This window comes from Ostrea edulis, chromosome 7, assembly GCF_947568905.1.
Source record: "Ostrea edulis chromosome 7, xbOstEdul1.1, whole genome shotgun sequence".
In the NCBI taxonomy this organism is placed as follows: Eukaryota; Metazoa; Mollusca; class Bivalvia; order Ostreida; family Ostreidae; genus Ostrea; species Ostrea edulis.
The window spans coordinates 49,325,766-49,347,519 of record NC_079170.1 but is presented as its reverse complement, the minus strand read 5'-3'; the positions used below and the strand labels follow the sequence as shown (position 1 = coordinate 49,347,519).

The following is a 21,754-nucleotide window of genomic DNA, read 5'->3' as shown; positions in this document are numbered from 1 at the left end:
TTTCTCTATATACATGTAAATCAATTAAGTCTAACAAATTCAGCATCATAACGTATTGAAGAGTTACTCCCCTCATAATATAAACCCTAGGAAATTGAAAATCCGATACAATGCTTTCCCTTGTTAAGTTTTAGTACATCCCTCATTGTATGCACCTTTACGTTCATACAGACTAAAAACAACCAAGTGTGCGACTAAGGAAAGGTATCCTTAAAACATAACGATAACAACGTAGCACACTGCCGCTTCACGTTAAAACACTATGTGTATAACCGTTCATATTTTAACCATAATATGGTAGGATCAAGATCTGTGGATTTGATCTTGTACTGTTCAGTGACTGTATACCTGTGCAGATATCTATAAAACAGCTCTGCGTAATTAATCTGAAGTAAGGCAATAATCCATAGACCTGATATCATACGATATTAGATGCATGTAGATGCCTACTACATATTTTACAATCATGAATACGTCGTTCGACACTGCTCATATACATAGTATCAGAAACAAAATCAACACCATGCAATGCTATTGACTCAGAGTGGAAAATACATGGATTTATTTCTGCTGACGAGTGCATTACCAAATCACCAATGGTAAACTTCAAATGAGACGTACAATATAATTCCATTAAATTTCACTTAAAAGATATGCTTCTAACAGCGAAGAAAGCTGGAGCTGGACTGTAATATCAAGATAATGATTCCACAAGAAAATGAAATCATGTCACACTACTATAGCTAGGTGGAAGAGTTGATGTTTGGTTTTTCTGTTGGTTGCCATTGACTTGCCAGCTGGGATTGGAGAGGAGGTTGTGTAGTATACCCTGTTGAATATTGTGTTGCATAGTTTGCTGTCGGATAGAGGGTAACATTGTTATCCGCCGTTGGTTGTGCTGAATACGCTGCCACTGAAGCTAAAGAAAGTTAGAAACAATTAGATTTTATATAAGAGGTCTTTAAAGAAATCTTTTGAAAGTCACAATTGCTGATAGACACATAGCTTTAACTAAACCGAAGAAATGTGATAATGTATGACATCATTCATAAACGGTAAAAGAAAGAAGTCGAAATGTCAAGTCAATTGATATCTTCATCCGATATACTTGGCAATATGTACATTGTATCTAGAAAATTTAATATTGAAGATTTCCAAGATTTGAGGAAGAGAAAGAAAGACAAAAACAAAAAGGAGGAGGAAAAAGAAGAAAACCACATCACGCTGTTTATTTCAAAGGTTAAATATCTATTTAACAAGACCCCTTTGAGGATGTTTTGCAATAAAGCGACAGTTAAGACTTACTCTGATTTCCCTGACCTGGATTTAACACCTGTCCTTGCGTGGGCTTTCTCTTACACACACACCAACAAACAAGTCCAGTCAGCATAGAGATCAAAACAATACCACCGATTACTCCACCGGCAATAGATCCAACGAAAACGCCATCTATATCGGCAAATATAACGCATATAAAATGGTTAATACTTCACTCAATAATTGATCAATAAATCGCAAGTAAATGCTTACATAGATGTATATATACCATTATATTCAATGTTTAAAAACGTATGCATAACTTTACAATATTTTATAATTATCAATAAAAACGTACAATCAAAAACTTTGTTGGTTGTGATAAGCAGCTTAAATTTGGCATTTGATGTGTCTTTTGTGTTACGTTTCTTAAAAACTATATAGAGAGGTTCGTCCTGAGGGCCGCAGTATTTCTTGTTTTTATTTTCTGTACAGGTTACACTCTGTAAAGAAAAATGTGAATGTACCAGGCACATAGCAACAGGTGGGACAAGGAGGGCCAGCCTCCTTTTTTAATAACATAAATAGTTATTTTCACATATAAAGCAACATACAGACCCTGAAACGTGCTACTACACCAGTTGCACGGTACGGTTCGGTACGCTTTATGAACGGTACGGTTCGTTTTCTGAACGGTACGGTTCGTTTCTTGAACGGTACGGTTCGTTTCTTGCACGGTACGGTACGCTTCTTGAACGGTACGGTTCGCTTCTTGCACGGTACGGTTTGCTAAAAATAGCTGCACGCTTTGTGAACGGTTTGCACGTTTTATTAATGAGGTGGGCGTGGCCTGAACGCTTTGACTTCGTATAAATTGTACGTTTCGATAGTGTGTTTTCACTCGATCGGTCTTATTCGGCTCTTTGATTATCGGCTGCAGGATTTGTGGTTGTGTTAGAATGTGCACATGGGGAAATGAGACGTTATTTTTGATTGCTTCGATGGAATAATTCCATATTGATAACGTACATAAAAGTTATGAATAAAAGTTTTTAGAATTTGCTTAAGTCTAAGTCTTAATGGTTGTTATTACGTTTCAATTTGTTTTTCATTTCTCATCAGACATTTATTAATTTACGATTTTATAAAAAGTTGTTACATGAACTGCTCCCCGACATGGGCGTGCGTAAGTGTAAAAACAAAGCGTATTAAGTTTCCGGATATAAATTACAGTGCCTAAATTGGAAAAGTTTTTAAGAAGAAGTGAATTTTGTTTTGAATACACTAAAGTCGCAAATGACACAATGATTATTTTCTGCACTTCACATTTATTGTGATTTATCATCGGCATTATGAAAGATCCAGGATATCTGCACGTGAAGTTTGTACGTCCTTTTTTGTCAGCATTCAGTCATTCATAATTAATAATGTTAGATATCTGTTGCATTTGTCTTTGAATCAAATAAAATGATGATAATACATATAATATATATTCCTATCCTTTATCACGCGAAGTCCGATTTTCATTTCCCTGACTTTATTTTTGATCACTGAAAATTGAATTTAAAAAAATTAACAGAAAAGTAAGGCAAGTGTGTAGTTTGCAATAAAAATGTTTCATATACCTTTTCTATATATTGTTGAAATACTTGAAAATGCTGAAATGAATAATTTTTTGCGGCCGATTTGATGCTTTGCATCAATTTAACTTGTTTACATTCTTTTACACATGTATGTATCTATTTATTTCTCTGTCGATGTAATTAAAAATTGTTTATTAGTGTATATAATAAATCCGCCAATCTACATCTATCTATATGGGTCGTTATCAATGTAGAAGAGAAAACGATATGTCAAAATTATTGCTAATAAAGTAATGAAAATATTACAGTGTAGAACGTGACAATTTTTCTAATCGGTCTAGAAATTTCTCATATGATTCAGACACTGTACGTAGGAAAGTACATATTGAATACATTAACGCTACAAATATCAATTTCATCTTCTTACGGCAAGCCCTGTGCCATACGTGTAGTAGCATTATCAGGGACGTCGACGTCCCTGATTATATGAAGAAATTAAATGGGCTACTTGTAAGTACTATTACAGTATTGTAGTTAACTTCACCCTTGAATTTAAAAGAATTGATTGAAACAGAAATTCCGTTAAAACAACGAAATGCCCCTTGGTTCACTCTTTAAAAGTCTGCAAGTGAAATATACATCCACAGTACACAGGACTGGCTGCAGAAGCATGCATGCAAAATCCGTGCAGTGATCTGACGTCTATTTCTGTTAACAGTTCACAGTATAAAACGAATTTTTATGCATAATTCAGTCAAACTTGGGTACTTGTTGATAACATACATACACATATATGCACTGAAACAATGTGACATTTACGGAAAGTAATTTAAAAAAAAAGAATATCAAAGATGTTTTAAGCATCTCGGTGATTTTCACAGTTGATAACCCAGCTTCGTGATGTTTGAGGATAATGCTTCGAATAGCCAGCGATAGTCTACGACCTCCTTTCCCATCGGGCGCCATTGTGAAAATAATATACTGTGGCTGAAAAAGTGGGTCACGTGACATAAATTGCACGCTTTCTGCACGGTACGGTACGCTTTCGGGCTTTTGGGGGCGGGGTTTGCATAATATTATCCTGCACGCTTTCTGAACGGTACGGTTCGTTTCTTGAACGGTACGGTTCGTTTCTTGCACGGTTCGGTACGCTTCTTGAACGGTACGGTTCGTTTCTTGCACGGAACGGTTCGGTTCGTTTTTAAGGTGTAGTAGCACGTTTCAGGGTCTGTACTTTGGCGAATTGCACCCTTTATAGCAGTATTGAATGGTAATGGAAATGAAAGAATGAAAATGTAGAGTTTTGAAGTTTGGTACTACCGCTTTAGGGGTTTTTTGCAAACAATATGAAGGTAACTTTCTCTCTAGCTGTTCCCCATTCCTTGAAACATGATGCTACGTGCCTGCATACTATCATTTTAAACGAGATGACCAGAATTTATTTTGGCAATCATGGTCTAATATCAAATAAAGTTGACGTATCATTATTCATTAAAGACCCTATTAATATATATTCAATTGTTTATACACTAATCAGAAATACAGTTTGTGGAACAAAAGATACACTTAACATAACATTTATATCTTTTATGCAGAAGTCCTTCATAATATTTTCACAGTGTGGTATCAGATTTCTTCTGCCGATAAAACAGAATCCACGATAAAGACTTCCTGTTACGATCGAGGCTAACATTTCGGCTCCTGGGTTTTATATCTAAATTCATATGTAACCCATTTTGATTGGTTTTTAAATCATTTGGAAAAGTTATAAGACGATAAAGACGCATCATTTTATAAAGAAAAAGTATATACATGTACTGAGATTTAAAAGAAACTTTGGACTTTTCTTTGTTGGTGAATACTTGTGAGTATCAGTTCCCTATGGAGGACAGTAGGAAAAGAAACCGTGAGGAAATGCAGGCCAGTCCAAGTAAGTCTTTCGAATACGTGGAAAAATATGAACTACATGATGTCATGAAAGGCTTAACAAACATCCAAAGCACCCGAGCTAATCTTATGATAAGTTTTGAGACATAAAGAAAGGAGCTGGCAGATGTAAAGAACGATGTCTATGGGAAACACGGTGTTGAAAATAGACTCCAAGAAGATCAAGCTCAAGCTGATGACACGATCTCACAAATCAAAGAATTTGATCACAAACAACAGAAAATGTTCAGAGAAATAACAATGCTTAAGGATCTTGTAGTGAAACTAGAACAGACCTACAAAATCATCAAGTCCTAGAACTCCAACTGAAAACCACAGAGACACACGTTATATTACTGGCTTAAATGCGAGAGAGCGTGAAATTCTTCCCGACCGCATATCGGTGTTTTTCAAACCACACTTGGAAAAGTCGGATGAGGAAATCGGCGAAGTCGGTATCGTTAAGGTGTACAGACAGGGTGATCCGAAAGCTAAAAGATTTCCCAGACCTGTATTTGTGCAGTTTCAAGATTTTTACCAAAAGGAGAAGATCGTGACAACAATTCCTACACTCAAAGCCAAAGGTGTTCCCATTAGGATTTCCAACCATTATCCCGAAGAAATGAGAGAAAAACGCAAGCGACTCTATGATCTGCAGAACAGCTACAAAGAGAAAAATATTCCTACAACGATCAAAGGTGGCAAGCTGGTCTCCAACAATAATCGATCAGTGTACCGTGAAAAAATTGCCAGACCGAAAACATGCGACATTATTGAAGATCCCAGCGACAAAATCTCGTCCGAAATCCATCAAGGTAAACAGATCGAGGACAATGGGAATCGTTTTACATCGCATGCCACTAAGGTATCATCTGTAAAGCAGGTAAATCAGGTCCTTAGAGATATTTTCAGGATTCCCACAGTTTCAAGTGCAACGCACAATGTATATGCATACATATTCACAAATGCAGACGGAGTGACACACAAAGGAAGTGATGATGATGGAGAACACGGCACTGGCCGAGCATTACTGTAAGAATTGAAGGGCTAAAACGTATCAAATTGTGTAGCTGAGCTGTTCTGAATTATTTTCACAAAAAAACTTCAGTATTTATTTCCTGCAAGACACCCACTTTACAAAAGATGAAGAGAGAATTATACTTTCACATTGGGGATATAAAGGACTATCCAATCAAACTCTCGGGGAGTTGCAATCCTATTCAAAAATAATTTTGAATTTCAAATAAAAAAACAGTGATAGACAATGAAGGAAACTTCATAATTGCAGAAATCATAATTGAAGAAAAACTTCATTTTAAAAAATGTCTATGGCCCAAATGTGGATCAACCCAAATTCTACTGTAACCTATTTTTTAAAAAACCTAGAACCATTATCGAATGATCAGAACATCATTATGACAGGAGACTTCAACTTAGTGATGGATAAAAAAATTCGATACAATGAACTACAAAAACTTAAAGAACCCCAAATCCCGTATGTAACTTATCCATCTTAAGGAGAATCAAAATTCATATGACATTTTTCGTGTCTTAAATCCTGACAAATTGAAATATACTCGGAGAAAAAGAAATCCCATTAAACAAGCCAGACTTGACTTTTTCCTCATATCGGAATTTCTAACTCCTTTAATGCATGCAGTTGATCATGAAAACAGTTACAGATCTCATCACACTCCTGTAGTCTTGACCTTAAAATTAACAGACTTTAAACATGGAAAGTTATTCTTGAAATTTAACAACTCTCTTTTAAAAGACAAAATATGTAAATTCAGTAAACTCCAAAATTAAGGAAACAAAAATACAATATGCAGCCCTTGTCTACCGATTCGAAAATGTAAATGAGGTGAATGATGCTGAAATAGAATTGTGGGTCCCTGACCACTTATTTTTAGACACACTACTAATGAATACTAGGGGAAAAACAATCTTGTATTGTACATATACGGGGAAAAAAGAAACACAAAATAATTTAGAAAATGAAATAAAACTTTTGGAAGAAAATTTTGATTAAGAATCATTGACAGTTAGAAGAAAAACAAAAAAAAAAATCTGGAAGAAATTAGAGCTCAAAGACGTAAAGGTAATTATATAAGATCATGAGCCAGACGGATAGAGGAAGGTGAAAAACCAAGCAAATATTTCTGTAAATTAGAATCTAAAAACTATGTGAGTAAACAAATTCCAAACTCAATACTAAATGACTGTACAGTAATAACAAACCAATGGGAAATCTTGAACCACACGAAAACTTTATATGTTGCAATGCCATGCATAATGCCCTTATCTCAAAGAAAATAAAATATCCAACTTCTGAAAATAAATGGATTGAAAATGGTATCAACTTTAGCAGAAAACAATGGGATACTAATTACATGCTTCCTTTTAAAACAACTGCAGAAACAAAATTGCAGTGATTTCAATTCCAAATGCTTCACAGTTTATCTGCTACAAACGACTACCTGAATAGATGTGGTATTAAAGCTCTTACTGCAATCAATTGCCAGAGACATTAGATCATTTGTTTGCAGAATGTTTTTTAATAAAATATATTTGGTTTGAGGTAGAAAATTGGTTAAAGTCTACATTAGATATTGATATAAACACAAGCAGAAATTCAATTCTGTTTGGTACATTGAATAATGTTAGATTACACCGTCTGGAAAATCTTATAATTCTAATAATTAAATACTATATTTATACAAACAAGTTTACCCCTACAAAGAGGTTGAGCTATGAGACCCTAAAAAAGAATGTAATTAGTCGGTTATATGTTGAAAAATTTATTTTACTGAAAAATTGTAAGTACAACGAATTTAACAAATGTTTGAAAAATGCCTTTAAAACATTGAACATTCCTCATAAGCTATGAAAAACCCTGTATTTCTCTATGTGTTGCATCTCTTTAAATGACTTTCTTCCTTCCTTCCTTCAAACTCTTATCTCTAACCTGTCTTCTTTTCTTCTATAGAAAAAAAACCACCTAAAAAAATTTCATATATATATATATATATGTTAATTATGAATCATTTATATAACTGAAAATAATCTATTATGTGTGTATATGTATATGTATTTATGTATGTATGTACATGTGTGTGTATATGTATGCGTATATATGTACATGTATGTATGTTATTGTTTGCTTTTGTGAAAATATTGTGAATACGAAGAAATATTAAAAAAATAAATAAAGAGTCCACGATAAAGTCCGAAAGTATGCAATGAATTCATAAACTTGAAAATCATGCGATTAGAAGAAAAAAAAATCCAACAGACATAATAACACTGTTAGGAAATACTTCCTGAAGAACAGCATCTTAACAAACACCATTGGAAAATTGCCTGCTGGACACATATACAAATGGAAAAAAGGATTGCAACACAAACGTTACACCTTGAGAATAATTTTGAAAAGAGAGCAGTAATTTTGAATTCAGTAACGCTATTCAGACTATACTCTTGCTGACAATATATATGTGTACATGCGTTCAAATTTCTGTTATCCAACCTGTTCGCCGACAGATATTTTTGCTGTAAGTGGTGTCCCTCATTGTGACAATCACCCACTTCGATCAAGGCCAGTGGTTATGGATGAAAATACCAGTTCGCATGATGTTCGTATTGTGTAAAAAAAATTTTGCGTAGAGAGTCAGTTCCGAAACTACCATAGCCTGCTTGAATTCCATATTTGAACCCCAATGAGTATATACGGGACATCATTGGTCGCCGAGATCGTCAGAGGACAACGTCAATTAAATTAAAGGTAAGATAACGAACAGTGATCAAACTCATAAGCTATACAAATTAGAGAGCTGAGGAAAACACGGATCCCTGAATACAGACACAGACACTTTATCAGGAGCGTCACTCCACCACAACATCAACGTCAACATTTCTCAGACGCTTAACATGTCATTTGTGTGAACGGAAGTTACACAAACATGTTCTGAAAAACTGTTTTGTTTAATGTTGAAAATAAATTAACCCTATTTCCCTTTATTTTATTCAAAACAGACAATCAACACAGAGGCATATTCATTTACTGAAAATGTTAATCAAAATATTCTCATCTTTGAAAACGAATTACAATAAATACATTTACTGATAGGTTTTTAGAGATCAGGTAATGCTATTAAAATAACATCAAACGTGAAAACTGTTTTCCATATTAGAGATTGAAATTAACCATCATACTTAGGCCAAAAGAAAACAACTGATTTTGCGATATTTTTTTCCATGGGTATATATATATTGGAAATCGGGGTAAAATCAAAAGATTGATTTACGTTACCTGTAACGTGCTGCCGCCAGGTGAAGTTTCATAATCTAATCGTACGGCACAGTTTGGATCAGTAAAAGTAACAGGAGTAATGCAGACTTCATATTCATCTAATATTTCATTTCCTTTTCCTTTGAAGGAGTAGTCACCACAGTGACTTGTAACGTCTTTTCCATTGTAGTCAACGTAAATCCTATCATTCTCATCCAAGTATTTCCAGAACACCGAGCATTTCTTTCCAAATTCATCTTTAAAAGTATTCAAAATATTGCATGAAAGTTCTATAGGATAAATCATTATTCCTAGTACATAACTAACACAAGCTTCTCAGTGCTAGGTATTGTCCATGTATGAAATCTACATTAAGCGTTTTTCTCTGTAAACATTCTTAACTTAGATATATGCAACAGATATGTAGCTGTGTATACACGAAAAGGTGAAAACAGCGAACAGTGATCAATTTCATAAATCTTAGGAACAATACAAAATTGAGAGAATGGCAATCAATTCCCCTAGAAATATCAGAGGTGGGATGAGGTATCTGGAAGGAGTAAGCATATCCTGTTTACATTTCACACACACAATGTGTCCTATACCTTGATCAGGTAAATGAGACAACATTCTATGAATGTATATGTGTTTACACTCACACTATAACGTTGTGTTACATATGATTTACATGTATATCTTCTGTTTAAGGTACATGTAATTACAGATAACTGTTTTTGAAAAAAATACTTTGCATAGGTTTTACATGTCTTGTGTGTTAGTTTCCAAATACTTTAGGCTAATCATTAATCAAACGTTTTATTATTAAACTTGTTTTGTTTTGTTTCTTTCAACTGGCTCTTGATTTTAATTCATTTACATGTAAAAGGATCGAGAAAGAATAAATCTAACCAAACTACAAGAAGTGCGTTGGGTTAATTTGACACATTTTATTGAACATAGATCTATATTGACAACAAACCAACAACTCAACTTAATTAGAAACGGGAGGACTTCAGCTTTTCCACCGTCAACTTCCCATATATATGTAGGTCCTGAATATTATATTGTCATCTGCGTGTGTTGTTTATGTTCCGCAATTGCTTCGATACCCGAGAGCATGCTCTGCGTCCGATCTTGTTTTTAAATCAAGGTAATCTACTGACAAATAAGTTGATGTTAAAAGGGTTTCAACAGTCCCCTTTGAAGTCAACCTTTTGCAAATTTAATGATCGTTATAATGAAGACTTGTTATACATAGAACCTGTCGATAGGTCGAATGTTGTCTGATGTGTTTCATACCATTTGTTAGGCCGTTATTATTTAGTTGTAACTGGTCAGAAATATTGCTTACTCCCCCTAGTCACCTGTTCCCACCTCTTACGTATTCAGGCGTGATGACTCCATGTTTGTCCTATTTTTAATTTTGCATCATGTATGGAATTGAGTTTCATCACTGTTCGTTATCTCCTCTTTTTCACCTACGCCTCCCAATGACACTTACTTAAGTGTGTTTCGAAAATGTTAAAGAACAGTGTTTGATTAGATCAGACATTCCGCAGATGTTAAATTCCATTAATGCAAGGTGAAGATAACGAACAGTGATCAATCTCATAACTCCTACAAGCAATACAAAATAGATAGTTGGGCAAACACGGACCCCTGGACACACCAGAGGTGGGATCAGGTGCCTAGGAGGAATAAGCATCCCCTGTTGACCGGTCACACCCGCCGTGAGCCCCATATCCTGATCAGGTAAACGGAGCTATCCGCAGTCAAAATCAGTGTGCCAAGAACGGCTTAACAATCGGTATGAAACATCTCAGACAGCATTTGACCCAATGCGAGGCTGTATTGACGAACTAGATCGTTATAACGACCATAGAATTTGCGAAATGCTGACTTCAATCGAGACTGTTGAAATCCCTGTACCATCAACTTGTTTGTCAGTAGCTTACCTCGATTTAAAAACTGACTATACCCAGAACAAGCTCTTGCATATCGAATCAGTTGAGATATATAAACACCATATGCAGGTGATAATGGAATATTGCTACATAAATGTGGGAAGTTGACGACGGAGAAGCTGAAATCATCCCGTTTGTCATACAGTTAAGTTGTCAGTGTGCCGTTAATGTCTACTTTCAATAAAATATCTAAGTATGAAGCAGAAGTGGACGACTCTGTGGTGTCCTTTATTTCGAGCTCACAGGGATATATCAAATCGACATATGAATGAAAGCTATCATTGCTAATATACAAAACGTCATCGATATATCTAAAAGTCGAATTGAAGGTCACAGCGAGAGATTTTTTCTTCTCACGTAGAAGTTTTTGAATAAATTCTGCTTCATATGAATATAAAAACAGGTCAGCTAACAAAGGAGCACAATTCGTATTAATATGACTCTTCGTAAACATCCACCTAGTATAACTTTTCTTCCAGTGCAGTGTGTATATACTTCATACTGACTACATATGTAGATATTGATGAATCTCTTGATTGTACTGTATTAGCTGGTTTCAGAAGTTTTGAGTCATTTCTTCTTGTCTGATGTAAAGGAAGTCGTAAATAGGAAACACTACGTGTGAGATACATGTATATTACGCTGCTTTCTACCTTTCTAAGATATGTTATAGTAAACTATGCATCACAAAGTATACCCCTATCCAAAAGTGCCTGTAGTGATATAAATAATTATGTACATTTCAAAACTTTTTGTTTGATTACAAATATATTGTAAATAGTGCGTCAGATATAATGTTACACTGGATTTTGTTTTATTTAAAGAGCTTACACCCAGCCTTAACATTAGCACTAAAGACAGATAGATACTTCTTACACCCAGCCTTAACATTAACACTAGAAACTTCTTACACCTAGCCTTAACATTAGCACTAAAGACTTCTTACACCCAGCCTTAACATTAGCACTAAAGACTTCCTACACCCAGCCTTAACATTAGTACTAGAGACTTCTTACACCCAGCCTTAACATTTGTACTAGAGACTTCTCACACCCAGCCTTAACATTTGTACTAGAGACTTCTTACACCCAGCCTTAACATTAGTACTAGAGACTTCTTACACCCAGCCTTAACATTTGCACTAAAGACACTTAAAGAGCTTACACCCAGCCTTAACATTAGCACTAAAGACTTCTTACACCCAGCCTTAACATTAGCACTAGAGACTTCTTACACCCAGCCTTAACATTAGCACTAAAGACACATAAAGAGCTTACACCCAATCTTAACATTAGCACTAGAGACTTCTTCCACCCAGCCTTAACATTAGCACGAAAGACTTCTTACACCAAGCCTTAGCATTAGCACTAAAGACTTCTTACACCCAGTCTTAACATTAGCACTAAAGACGTCTTACACCCAGCCTTAACATTAGCATTGAAGACTTCTTACACCCAGCCTTAACATTAGCACTAAAGATAAGATAAGATAAGATATTCTTTATTTCCTCCGACTTAACGGAGAGTTTGTGGAAATTACATATATCAAACATAGAACATATTTACATAGTGGAGAACATAAGTAACATGTCTATAATATATATAACCATATATTTCGGTAACAAATCATCTAGAACTTTCGGCAATCTACAATAAAGCAACTTCTTATTCTGTATATTATCGTTGCAACACACAGCATTATTTCTTTCCATTTACAAAAGGATATGTCATTAAAACTAGTTTCATCAATACAACCCAGTAACGATAGATATTGTTTTTCTGTATCCTGATTTTCAAAAAGAACATATTCATGAACATCAATAATATCTAATATCATTTCTAAAAGACATTGTCTATCATCTAATGTGTAAAAGCATTCGAGGAGAATGTGCAAGTTGTAGTTATCCGAATATTTGTCACAGAATGAGCACAATTTAGAAACGATTTTCATAGATGAAAGCTGTATGAGAAAATTAAATAGCAACCGTTTCGACGGATCTTCTTTCACCAGGTACCAGAGTTTGTTTGGACATAGTCTTGTGTGGATTTTTCCAAATGTAGACAGAGATGGATCAGCAGATAATGCACCTCTCCATTGTCTTTCCTCTGCTGACCGTATAGTTTTCACAACGATTTTTGAAAATTCTTTTTTGTTGAAGACAGTTGCGGAATTCATAGTGTCAGAGAGTTGATATTTTTCTAATGTTTTTAATAAAGTCTTAGTTGGTGAAAACGTTGAAGATACAGGAGTGTCAGTAATAAATCGATATATTTGGGAAAAAATAGAGGAATGGTCCGCTCTCAAGAATCTGCCAAGAAAGGGCAGTTGGCATTTATCTATATAGCCTTGTATAGTCCAAAGTCCAAGGTTCGATATACTTGCAAGTGAAGGTGAGAATTTCGAAAAACCTTGCACGATCCTAGAGAAGTGTTTTTGGATATATTCAAGCTTTTGAATTTCAGTATTTGATAAAGTCGGCCAGAGTTCACAAGAATAGAAGGCAGAAGGCAAAACGATCCTTTTCCATATTTTAGCAGATACAGCTGGGTGTAATCCAGTTTTGTTGACTCCGATTGAATATAACGAATGTATTTTACATCTCGCAGTTTTACATACACGTTCTGTTAATTTATCATTTTTCATATTTCCTTGTAAAAGGCATCCAGCGTATACAACTGAGTCACTCTGAGGAATATCATTACCAAAAAGAGTAATACAGTATTCCTTTTTTGTGATTTACTAAATGTAACAAAAACACTTTTAGATGGATTGTAATGTAGCCTCCATTTGTAAGCATATTCTTCGACAATATTTAACATATTTTGTAAGACTTTTGGTGAATAACTAGTAAGTGCAGTATCATCAGCTAATAAAATACCCTGGATATGTACATCTCCAAGTCTTAGTCCATAATTATATTTACACAGTTCATGCAAGAGATCATTTATATATACAAGAAACATAAAAGCACTCAGCACTCTTCCTTGTCCTACACCTTGAGATATTTTAAACAGGCTTGAATTAAGACCCCCAAAAGATACAAAACATTTGCTATCATTATACTAGTATTTTAAAATTTGCCAAAATCTACTGTCAATATTCAGATAATACAATTTAATCAGAAGGCCGATATGCCATATTCGGTCGAAAGCCTTTTCATTGTCTAAAAATGCACAGAAAACCGGTGAACCTCTTGAGATATAATAATTTAAGGGTTCTTTCAAAACAAAGCAAGCTGGAATCGCTCCATATTCGCATCTAAAACCAAACTGTAAATCGTGTGGAAAAGTCACATTATTATGTGTAAAACTTTGTTCAACTCTTGACAAAAGTATTTTTTCAAACAATTTGCTAATTACAGAAGTAAGTGTGATACCTCTATAGTTTGTAGGATTACATTTATCCTTGTTTTTCCCTTTGTATATCGATATAATTTTACCTATTCTAAACATTTCAGGTACATATTTACACTCCAATATATTATTGAAGAGTATGCATAAATGTTCAATCAATTTGTTTCCTCCGTGTATAAGATGTTCGTTTGTTAAGAAGTCAGGTCCAGGAGCCTTGCCTTTAGAGAGGTGTTTCACTTGGTCCATAATATCATTTCGAGTTATGTGATCTTCTTTTGGATAAGGTTTATTTTGAAGGTTGATATCCTTTTCTATGCGCTCAATATCATTATCAATGTTTTGCTTGAAATCGTCATCAAATTTATCTGGTACATATTTTCCCTCAGCAAGGTCAGAGTAATAGTCTCTCCATAAGTTACATATGCTTTTGACATCATCTGCTGTATTACCGTTGTAAGTTAATTTTTGTGGAATTGCTGTTGAAGTACGTTTTGTGTTTCTCCATGCTGTTTTATAGAATGTTCCTATGTCAATTTCTGCAGCTTTGTCTATTTCATCAAATATTGAAAGATTCCAGTCTTTTCTTGCTTGTCTGTGTTGTTGTCTAAAAATCCTTTTTTGGGTTTTGTAATTTACATAAGATGTGCTGTCTTTATTTCTGGGAGATCCTTCTGATTTCCATATTCGTCGCGCACACCTCATTTCATAATGAACAATTTGTAGGTTTGATCTTTTCCAGTAGGGTTTGAGATGGGATCTAAATCTTCCATATGGTATATGTTGGTCTGCGGCAGATAGAAGTGAGGCAGTAATGTGAACAAGGTGTTGGTCAATATCATCTGTGGAAAGATTAGTTACGTTGGATTTATTCAAAAGATGTTGGGTTGTTTCTGTAAAGTTCTTAAGGTTTTTGGGATCAGCAGATGACCATTTAGGAATATTTCTTGACATATCAGGTGGCAGAAGTTGAAAAATATTTGAGGTATTTATTTCACAAAGTAGAGGTGAATGGTCTGATATATCATATTTGAAGTCGTAAAAGATTTCCTTGTACTTTACTTCACACTCTAGCCATTCAGGAACTAAAATGTAATCTATGATAGATATGGAAGTTTTGTCTTTTGTTTGAAATGTGTATTGATTTTCCATCTTGAATATACTACACAAGTTTCTGTCATGCATTAGTTCTGTAAGAAGCTTTGACTTTGAGCTTATGGTTTTGTTTATAAAGTCAGTGTTGAAGTCACCGCAAATAAGTACAGGTCCAATTTCACACAGTTCATCAAATAAATCGAAGACTTCTGATAATACATTTTTGTATTCTTCGAAATGTACATTTGTAGATGGCAGAAGGCATCCAATTATAAACAGTTCATTTGCACCATAAGCGAGCTTAATACTCATAATTTTTTCACTATATGACCTTACACCCTGAATATTGAATTCAGTGGATTTGCGAATTAAAAAGGCGATTCCTCCTCTTGTAATGTTGTTTTTAGAAATACCAGGAGTAGCAATACTGTATATGGACTTTGGGAAAGATGTATTTAGAATTGATAAGTTGTCCTTACAAAGCCAATGCTCGGAAATAAAGACTATGTCTGAAAAAGACGCTACTTCTGTTAACTCAGGTAAACAGCTAAATACACCGTGTACATTCCAACAAGATAATATCATGAAAGTTATTATTTGAAAAAACGGATTCATAGTCAGTCTTCTGAACGTCCTATGTCTGCATGATCGTTGTTTTCCTGGCGGGCAATCCAATCTCTAACAGAGATTGTTTCAGGCCAAAAGTCAGATTCCTGAGTTTTATCATAATCGTCCTCGTCTATATTGGCACGGATAACGAAGGTTGGAAATTTCCTCTTTGAATGATGTGCAAGGAGGTAAATACCATGAATGTTTACGTCTCGATGATCACACCATTCCTTTATGTCATCTTTCACCTCTTCATAAGATGTTCCTCTTGCCTTGATATTTGCCAAAACAATACGTCTGCTTTTCCGTTTTCCTCGAACGAATGTATAACCCGTAAACGTTGATTTAGATCTGGGGTTTTCTTGTTTTTTATGTACCCGGTTGATGTTTTCTTTTTTGTAGTAATTTTGTGCTCTTTCTACTCTCTTTGAGGATGCAACGCTTGCATATGTAGTTCGCTGATTCTGAAGATTGCTGTCATCAATGCTATCGTCAGAGTTTGACGCTGGAGAATATCGTTTGGGTCTATTGTAGGTGCAGACTGGAATGTATAATTAGTCCCAGTCTTTGAATGATCCATGTTGGTATCGCAATCATCCTGTGTATTTTCCCTACTGCATGTAGGCCCGTCGTCTTTGTTGCTGTCCCAAGAGAGTTGTATAGGATCTGTTTGCATGTCCGCATGGTTCGTAGACTTTGTTTGAACTGCAAGACTTGATATTTTCCGAGTCGTCTGTTGGTTTCTTTGAATTTTCTTAATTTCTCTCATAATATCTTACTTAAGTCCTTTATCTTCTTCACTGTTTTTCAGTTCTTGTTTCAGGTACTTTATTTCCGACTTCAGTTGGGATTCTGAGTTAGCTAGACGGCACTTTTCTTCGTTGAATGATGATATCTCTCCTTGAAGTCGCTGATTTTCTGTTCGGAGGAGTCGTAATTCACTGTTCGTCGACTTCAGCTCTGCAACGAAAACCTTTGTGATTTCCGATAATTGTTCTTTTATTGGGTGTAGCTCAGATTCCAGAATTTCCACAATATCCGAAAACGAAAAGCTTGTTGCGTCACTGTTCACCTGTTTGTCATCTGTATGTAAACTGGTCTCCTGTATACATACACTGTTTTTAAGTCTGTACCTACTCATGACTTCCTTTTGAAACTCGCATGTTGAGACAATACCTTCTCCAAATGCGTAGATATAATATACATCTGTAGCATACTTCTCTGAAAGGGATTTTCCTGTTCTTACTTTTCTACGTTCAGTCAAATATCCTGGTGGAAATTCTTCAAAATTTGCTTTTGCATAGTCGTACATACCTTTCCGTATTTCATTGATATGTTCAGGGTTGTCATCATACTTTTCAATGAGGTTCTGCACGAACGTGTCCTTATCATATTGACCAAACTGTTCTTTAATTTCAGTGTATATCTCACTTTCAATTTCCTCTGAGGCTTGGGTGCTGTAGACATTGTCATCATTGTCATCATTACTCTCATTTGCATTTCCTTCCTTCATGTTTTGATTTCTTTGGATTTTTCGTGGTTTAGAATGTGTTTGCTATACTGCATATAACTTTTGGCCAAACCTGTATTTCTAAATCCATCGAGCGTGACCCCTTTACAACTGAGAGTTTCGTTACACCTGAGTGATTTTGTGCAGGTAAACAAAAAACCAGTAGCGGAAGTTCATAAAAACTCCTTCAAAATTATTACACATGAATAATTGAACCTATAGATGGATTAAGTAGGATACAACAAGCAATCGTACAAAATATCAGCTATCAATTCGCCCTGGAAATGTGATTTTCAGAACTTATATTAGTCCCGGTTCTCGCCTGCCCAGCATTATCGAGGGGCTCCACTAACTAATCCTAATTAGCACTGAAGACTTCTTACACCCAACCTTAACATTAGCACTAAAGACTTCTTACACCCAGCCTTAACATTAGCACTGAAGACTTCTTACACCCAGCCTTAACATTAGCACTGAAGACTTCTTACACCCAGCCTTAACATTAGCACTAGACTTCTTACACCCAGCCTTAACATTAGCACTAAAGACTTCTTACACCCAGCCTTAACATTAGCACTGAAGACTTCTTACACCCAACCCTAACATTAGCACTAAAGACTTCTTACACCCAGCCTTAACATTAGCACTAGAGACTTCTTACACCCAGCCTTAACATTAGCACTAGAGACTTCTTACACCCAGCCTTAACATTAGCACTAGATACTTCTTACACCCAGCCTTAACATTAGCACTAAAGACACATAAAGAGCTTACACCCAGCCTTAACATTAGCACTAGAGACTTCTTACACCCAGCCTTAACATTAGCACTAGAGACTTCTTACACCCAGCCTTTACATTAGCACTAGATACTTCTTACACCCAGCCTTAACATTAGCACTAGAGACTTCGCGTTTCTGTAACGGGGGTTATTTAACGCAGGACAAAACTGAGTCCTTGATTTGACCTCTACTCCTGAGTAGTCGTAATTTTAGTTTCTAGATAAACATACTGGAGTTTAGACAGAAAAATTAACATTTAACACGTGAACTGTGTATATTCCCACACAGAATTCTAGAAGGTTCGAATTTAAAAATATACTGACCTTTCTCTAAAATATTTTTTCATCTCATCGATATGAAGAGTTCTTATATGACTTCCGAAATAGGTTTATACTTTATATTGTAGTAATATTACCCGGCCTGGGTAGTCCAGTGGTTAGATCACCTATCTATTAATGCAGAGGACATCATTCCAAAGAATTTTCTCCCCTTCTTAGCTACAGTAATGACCATTTATACAACTTACTGTAATACATCAGAGCTGATATACAACCCGAAACTATCGAAATATGCTCTCTCCAATCGAGACGTGGTAATGCACCACAATATGTTTTGTGGAAACCAGATAAAATGCAATTGAATTGTTGTGAAATGTCTCGAAAATTTTTATATCATTGAGAAATGCTGCTCATGCCCTTAATTACAAAATATGTGTTGAACACTTATATATCACTTTGAATGAATATACGATGCCAAACTAGGATGAAGGACACTTTGTTATAAAACATGTTATATCCATGTATAGTGTGATGAGTTATTTCATTATCAAAAACATTGTGTTTTACACTAGTGCTATTTTTGTGATGTACATATTTTTACCAAATGGTTAATTTAATGATATGAGTGAAGACTTACCATTGAACGTATATCTATATACATGTACGATAGACAAATGCATGAATATATAATCTAAATATTTAGACGTACATGTACAGCTGAATGCTATTAGTTTTAACTGATGAACTCATGATTTCATCTATTTCATTATACGTAAAACAATGAGCTCCTACAACAGAGAATAAGTAAAATACACCAGAGTGTAGATGACATCCTAAAGTACTTTTTAAAACATTTTGTAAATGAAAATATGTATGTACAAAGTGATTCATCGTAAGAGATCATTGGGGCTTGTGCATGAGCATTACCTGGTTATCAAGTGAATAATGTTGGACTATCTTAGATAGATACGTTCACTTGTACGTTGTTTTATGAAAGGCAAGCTAGGAACAGCTAATTATATAATGTCTGACGTGCATTAACTACTCCGTCTGAGTTAGGTCGTAAGTTAAGACTGCTTTTCATCAAACGATTTCCTTTGTATTATCAAAGTTGTTCTTCAATAGATAGCAACTTTTTCTCTTATTCATGAAAAAGGTGAAAATAACAGTGATCAATCTCATAACTCCTATAAGGAATGCAAAATAGAGAGCTGGACAAACACAGATCATGAAGCTTTATATCGCCTATCAACCTAGTCGTATCATATAACAATTTAGTATCCATCTGTGCCACAGCAAACGCGTGTGTTCTATTCATAACAATGATAAAGTCCGATAACAAACCACTACTACTTACATGTTTCGGTATTCCCAAATACTTCCGCGAAATTTAAAAGTGCAAAAAATGAACATGCTATCCATCCCGTAATTTCCATCATGTATCGCTCTTGACAGATTCAGATCTGTAACTAAGAAATGACCATGAAGTTTTACAAAATGTATACAGCTGAAATACCAACAACACAAATTACAATTCAATGTTACATGTAATTGTGCAACGTAACTGCATGAAATCACGTGGAATATATTACAATATTAAAACTGTACAGGTCATTTTGCGGCCTAAGTATTGAATATCATAGGTATAACATTATCATCACCGAACAAACCCTACACGTACTTACAGCAACAATTATATCTTTAATGCAAATCAAATATCTACAAGTTGTGTACTGCCAGGTAATGAAAACAGGTGAAAATAACAGATTAAAATACAAAATTGAGAGTAAGCCAAACACGGATCTATGGGAACACTCCCTATTGACCTTTCACACCCACAATGTCAATCTTCATCCAGTAATCGTGACAATCCCTTATCAATATCATTACCTAGTGTAGCGACATATTTCGGATATCTATTGACATTTCAACATATCAGTCAACCCATGAAGATATAACAAACAAAAATGAAATCAAAATTGATTGTCATTTTATCTCCTTGGGTAAATTCTTTTATTTCGTAAGACGAGGAGTGAAATCTACGAAGACACTTACACACCTTATTCGGATTTGTATACGCAGAGTTGGACCTTTTGACTGTTATTAATCAATTGAACTTTGGTTTGTACATTATTTATAATGTTTTTCGAACTTACCTTATGTTTTGTTCCATTTCAACACATTTAATCACAGTGTATAATTATGATATATGGTAGGCATGTCCTGTGTCTTATTTCAAATGCTAAACATCGAAGCAATCACTTTTGAAATACAATTCAAAACAAAGTCTCATTTGTCCAGAACTTGATTATCTGTTTTTCGAACATCGCATTTATTACATTTTTTCTACAAGCTTTGAATTGAGGATTTGTAATATAGCTTTAGAAATACTGCGTAACATAACAACCTGCGTCTTATCTCTGCTGACCATAGTGTGTTGAACTGTGACCCAATAATAATCAATACTACAATGAGGTGTTTGTCGTTAGCTTTTGTGAAACAATATACACTTTACTTATACAGAGTTAACATGATATTTGGTAATATTGATGCTGGAATTCAAAACATAAAACCATAAGTATCTTACCTTCCGTTGGCAACATCTACCACGGTTAGAGTAACATCAAACGTATGGCTATCAATACTTGCCAACGAAAATATTTTGAATATGCATCAATGCAATGGAAATCTAAAGTTAACGAACAGGGATCAACCTCATAACTCCTATAAGGAATACATAATTAAGAGTTGGGCAAACACGGATCCCTGGACACACCATCACATTCCGCCGTTAACGTTGCTGACTTTTAAAGTTTATGGATATGGTTGGTTGAATGCTTTCATTTATTAATTCATTTTAAATTTGTCTATATGTTCATCTCGACGTTGATAAATTCTCATCCAACCATCGCTTCAGCGAATGAGAAATCGGTATTCGTCATTTGTCATTGAATACGATTGTAAAATAAACGTTAATTGACCCAGAGTAGCCGTGCTGTTCAATGACATTGAGTTAACATGTGTCCCACTGACGTCGAGAACATAAGCTCGCTTCCCTAAGTCTATTTTGAATATTTGGGTAAACATTCTGTAATTTCACCTTCCACCTT

At 35.0% G+C, this 21,754-nt stretch overlaps 1 protein-coding gene across 1 annotated transcript; it reads right to left on the bottom strand.

The window, feature by feature from the left end:
* Positions 1-529: 529 nt before the first annotated feature.
* LOC130046519 (uncharacterized) lies at positions 530-21,321 on the bottom strand. The gene is made up of 6 exons (XM_056144620.1): positions 21,232-21,321; positions 20,002-20,113; positions 9,079-9,314; positions 1,616-1,760; positions 1,306-1,449; positions 530-919 (listed from the first exon to the last, which is right to left on the bottom strand). Exons 2-6 carry the CDS (start codon positions 20,081-20,083, stop codon positions 744-746), a joined length of 783 nt encoding a protein of 260 aa, XP_056000595.1. The 5' UTR covers positions 20,084-20,113; positions 21,232-21,321; the 3' UTR covers positions 530-743.
* Between the last annotated feature and the right edge of the window lie 433 nt (positions 21,322-21,754).

Coding starts and splice junctions, on each gene's coding strand:
- LOC130046519 (XM_056144620.1), bottom strand. CDS start 20,083: ATGATGGAAATTACGGGATGGATAGCATGTTCATTTTTTGCACTTTTA. Junction 1,761..9,078: donor CTGGCGGCAGCACGTTACAG/GTAACGTAAATC, acceptor TTTTCTTTACAG/AGTGTAACCTGTACAGAAAA. Junction 920..1,305: donor TCCAGGTCAGGGAAATCAGA/GTAAGTCTTAAC, acceptor AACTTTCTTTAG/CTTCAGTGGCAGCGTATTCA.